Source organism: Sinocyclocheilus anshuiensis, unplaced genomic scaffold, assembly GCF_001515605.1.
Source record: "Sinocyclocheilus anshuiensis isolate Anshui unplaced genomic scaffold, SAMN03320099.WGS_v1.1 scaffold1154, whole genome shotgun sequence".
Taxonomy (NCBI): Eukaryota; Metazoa; Chordata; class Actinopteri; order Cypriniformes; family Cyprinidae; genus Sinocyclocheilus; species Sinocyclocheilus anshuiensis.
The window spans coordinates 2,837,600-2,842,041 of NW_015542345.1; the positions used below are offsets into that span (position 1 = coordinate 2,837,600).

Genomic DNA, 4,442 nt, shown 5'->3' on the forward strand with positions numbered 1-4,442 from the left:
ACCAATGTGCCTTAAAGGAATTTCATGGGTTCGGCTCAATCAACAGCCTTTTTGGAATAATGTTGATTACCATAAAAATTCATTTCGGCTTGTCCATCCTTTTTTTAAAAAGCAAAAAAATCTGGGTTACAGTCACAGTGAGGCACTTACAATAAAGGTGAATGAGGCCAATCTGTAAACATTAAAACACTGCTTTAATAGTATAGCCACAAGGAGTAAACAATATGGGTGTTAACATGATTTTATTATGAAAAAATTGCCTGCTAAGTAGCATTTAATTGTACGACTTTAGTCAAGTTTTAACAGAAAAAAAATTTATGTTAATTGCCTATATAAAATTATAAGCTTCATATTTCTGCTTTTAAATCCTTATAAGCGCTTAACTGTAACCTCTATGTTTGCTTTGTTAAAGGTTTTTTTTTTACAAGTAAAAATTATTTAGGTGGTAATATAGTCCACATAATGCCCAGGTGCTTCAACTGTTTGGGAAAACATGCCATTAAATATATATTTTGCTGTGCATTTACAGTCTCTATTGCTTGAAAGAGAGAATACATACACAGAGCCGATTTAAAGGGTGACCAAGTAGCTGAACGATAAACCTTCATAAGTGAGCAGAGAGCAGTGGGACTCAGCTACAGTACAAGCGACAACTGAAGCAACACATGCATCACCAAATATAGATTCAGGAAATCGAACGCCTAATTTAAAGGAATAAGTTCACCCCAAATTAAAACTGTCATGTATTTACTCACCCTCGTGTGATTCTACGTGCATTTCCATGAACACAAAATGAGACATTCTGAAGAATCTTCACAGTTCTCTTACACAACGAATGTCTTAAAATGCCACAGTGCATTACGCCATTCATTCTAGCTAAAGATGGTTAAAAATATTGATTTTCTGATTAATCGTGATCTTCATTACAGCAAGCTCGATCTGCAGCATTCCCGTATCGCTTTTCAGCAGCAACGTGTCTGTACTGAATCCACTGTACCAAGGCAAACACAACTGAATTTGATACGATAAAAAAGGGCCATACACCATAAAACAGCAAGAAAGCACTTTTTTACTTTTGTTCTTACGGCTCGCACAGTTAACATACAATTCAACTGTAGATTTCACAAACAAATGACTCTTCTTCTTATTAGCAAATTTAGTGAACAACACAGCACAACCAGTGTAGTCCGATTCATGACCCCATTCTGAGCTGGTTCTTTTTAGTGAATTACAAAATACAACTCAATTCAGGAAAAAAAATTATGCTTTTAAAGAGGTTATTTTTAGTGAATAAAACAAACAACACAACCATCATAATCTGATTCACAAACAAATGACTCAAAAACATACAGTGTAACTAGTATAGTTCGATTCATGAACAAATGACTCGATGATCAATCATTCAATAGAACAACTTTTTGATGCTCTTTCATCGGAAGTCTATAACTGAAGGGTTAATACCATTTTAAAATCATTTCATACATGTTGTTATAACAGTTGTACGCAACAAACTATTTAAAGTTTACTTCGGCAGCAGTTTTTGGTAAAGTTGATTATTATACAGCTCACAGTTCTGGAACAACACAAGGATGAGTAAATAATTACAGAATTTTCATTTATGTGTGAACTGCTCCTTTACATTTTCCTCACTGTGCAGACTGCATGATGGGGCAGCTGACTCATGGGTGCTTTAGAGCCTCTTGGCAGACTGCAATCTTTGCAGAAGACTGCGAACTGATTGATTTGGATTGAAATAAAGGCCTGCTCGGAGTAACCCAGTGCAATTTGCTATTGTACACTTCCTCTGTGCATCACTGGCTCATTCCTGGTGAGATGAAATGAGAAGTCTAGATGTCTTTTTGATAAAGTAGGGAATGTCCGCACAGTCATAATGGGGCTATAATAGATTAAAATTGATTCTTCTTTTGGCACTGATCTCATAGAAGGTCTACAACAAGTACATTTGCAGTTTATTGCAAGCCGGTTTGAGGTAAAGGACAAAACAATTAGAAAATCAGAATGTGGCTTTTATAATTGGCTATTTGTATTGCTTATAGTAACCTTTTGCCATCAGTATATGGAGTTATGGGTGCTAGGAAAAGAAGTGATAACACAGGACATGGCCACAGCAGACACTGCATCTCTACCTTGAGTCTGTTCAGGTAACGTGTGGTGTGAACCACAAGAAGATCCGCCTCACTGGCCTCCCGGGCTAGAACAATGATCTCATCGGTGATGAACTGCTCCTCTGGAAACAAATCAATGTATCATATTGCAACAATGAATGTGAACACAAATATCTGACAGTCGAATAAAAATACATGGTGAGCTGTGGAAGCTCAGCACATTTCAACTGTTAAGTGAACTAATGAGGAAAAAGAGCTTGCGCTGCTGACTAGTTTATCTGAAGAGCTGCCAGAGTTACACTTTGCCCCTGACCTTGCAGCAGCAGCTGAGAAGCCAACATCCTCTTGCTCCTGTTCCCGAGGGGAGTTCAGCTTCCCTCATTATCTCTGCCTCACTGATTGCTCCTCTCTCTATCCTTCTCCACTTATACCTCCCCACCATCCTCCATTCCTGCACTGACTTGCAGCTCTTTGGTTCCCCAATTCTTTTTATATCATATATATTTTATAGATCACCTTACACACTGGTTAGAGTGCCTGCCTGGCAAATTCCACCTGCAGTTGTGCTGCACACCTTTTAAGAAGCGAATGACCTTGCCCCATTTGCCAGCGTCAAAGGGATGCAGCTTTTCCAAACCCAGGAAGGTGATGTTGTACTCTGGGGAATAGACAATAGGCAGGCATGTCGCAGGGACCTCTGCGTAAAGTTCAGTTTGGTGAGAACTGTGGAAAGATGAATATGTAATGTAAATAATCATGCTTGTGTGCAGCATATAAGAGAGTGTAAACGGTAATTGTATCAGTGTCGGGAGTTATTTTGCAATAACAGTCATTTGAATGTACATTTCACATTACAAAAGTGGAAAAATTACAGCACGTAAACTTTTGAAAACAATACCTACCCTTTCTTTCCTCCCGAATCTTCTTTTTTTGACATTGTGGCCACAGCATACCAATTTTCAGCTTGAAACACATCAAATAACAGCATTAGTGGAAAATAGTCACTATCTGTGTGGCACATGTTTTTCTGTGAGGACTCTGTAAGCATTTCCTGCGTTTTATGGTAGTCATTCATATACAGATACCCTATATTATAATGCTATTATTGTTGCTAATAATGTACATACATCGTTATTTGTTTACGTTTAGTATTATCAAACTTATCCTTGACGTTCGCAATAGCAAAAACTACAGATCCCAGATTGCCTTGCCTGTTTTGCGCAGGCGCGCTAGTAATTTGGAAGACGCAACTGTGCAGGAAATATTTTCTCCGGATAAACAAAATAGACCTAACGCGACGTGCAAAATACTCGTTGAAAGATACAGCCGGACCCAACTTCACAAAGACATTTTGTTTTTGACTTGCTTGGAAAAAAAATTCGCTGTAAATGTGAAATCGACACGACTCACCTGCTAGCCATTTTATATTTCTCTTATTTCTACGGTGAAATTATTCGTCGTCTAGGCGTTTTTTTATTAGTAACAGAACACTTGCAACAATCCTCTTAATGGATAGTATTGTTGTTTCTCTTAAACATTTGCAGAGTGCAGACAAGAGGATTGTGCGCATATTTAATCGTCTGCTTGTAGTTCCTCCCTTCCTGAACGGCAGCGGCGCTCCTTACGCACGCGTCCCTTACTACGTCATACTGAAAACAATGCTGAACTCTAATTGAAACAAATTTGATGACTTTAAATTATATGTAAATCTCTTAGAACAAACAAAAAAACAAAAAAGCATTGAAAACATGTAATGCTCTGAAAGCATTGAACTTTATGTAATTTTCTTCCTTTTTTTATTTTTTTTATTTCTCTGGCAGCTAATAATGTTAATTTGATAATGTGAATATGTAATACCTCATGTTCTTGTGGCATTGAATTAATAACGCATTAAAAAATAATAATAATTTATCAAATTTGTTTTTGTAAGAGTTTAACTGAGATGAATACGGACAACATAAATTCATTATTCAACACTAATCCATGAATAATATTCATTCAAATGACGTTGGTATAAAAGATCATGTAAGACAGTATTTTGTGCGTTTTCCAGGGCATCAAAGGGTGAACCAAGGCAGGACAAAAATTGGTTATTGAACAAAATAAATCAAAAAAGCATTGATTATTAATCCTATTAGAATAATATTTAAAAAATAGTAATTATATAGTTTAATGACAGGAATTTGACCTTTGAACAGCTCACATCAACAACAAGACATGGGAAGTGTGTTCTCCTCCTTACAAGACTATTTAATGCTTAGTTGCACTTTTATAACTCAGAACTCACTTTTATTTCTCAGAATAGACCTGCAACCC

At 36.8% G+C, this 4,442-nt stretch overlaps 1 protein-coding gene across 1 annotated transcript in view; it reads right to left on the reverse strand.

Annotated features, from left to right (window-relative positions):
• The window catches only part of LOC107691382 (histone deacetylase 11-like), a 25,035-nt gene extending 21,241 nt beyond the window's left edge, over positions 1–3,794 (reverse strand). The window contains exons 1-5 of the mRNA XM_016489951.1: positions 3,537–3,794; positions 3,029–3,089; positions 2,701–2,849; positions 2,062–2,248; positions 1,570–1,573 (exon numbers count right to left, since the gene is read on the reverse strand). Of these exons, the coding sequence (XP_016345437.1) occupies positions 1,570–1,573; positions 2,062–2,248; positions 2,701–2,849; positions 3,029–3,063 (375 nt within the window). The 5' untranslated portion in view covers positions 3,064–3,089; positions 3,537–3,794. The remainder of the gene's footprint in view (positions 1–1,569; positions 1,574–2,061; positions 2,249–2,700; positions 2,850–3,028; positions 3,090–3,536) is intronic.
• Positions 3,795–4,442: the final 648 nt, after the last annotated feature.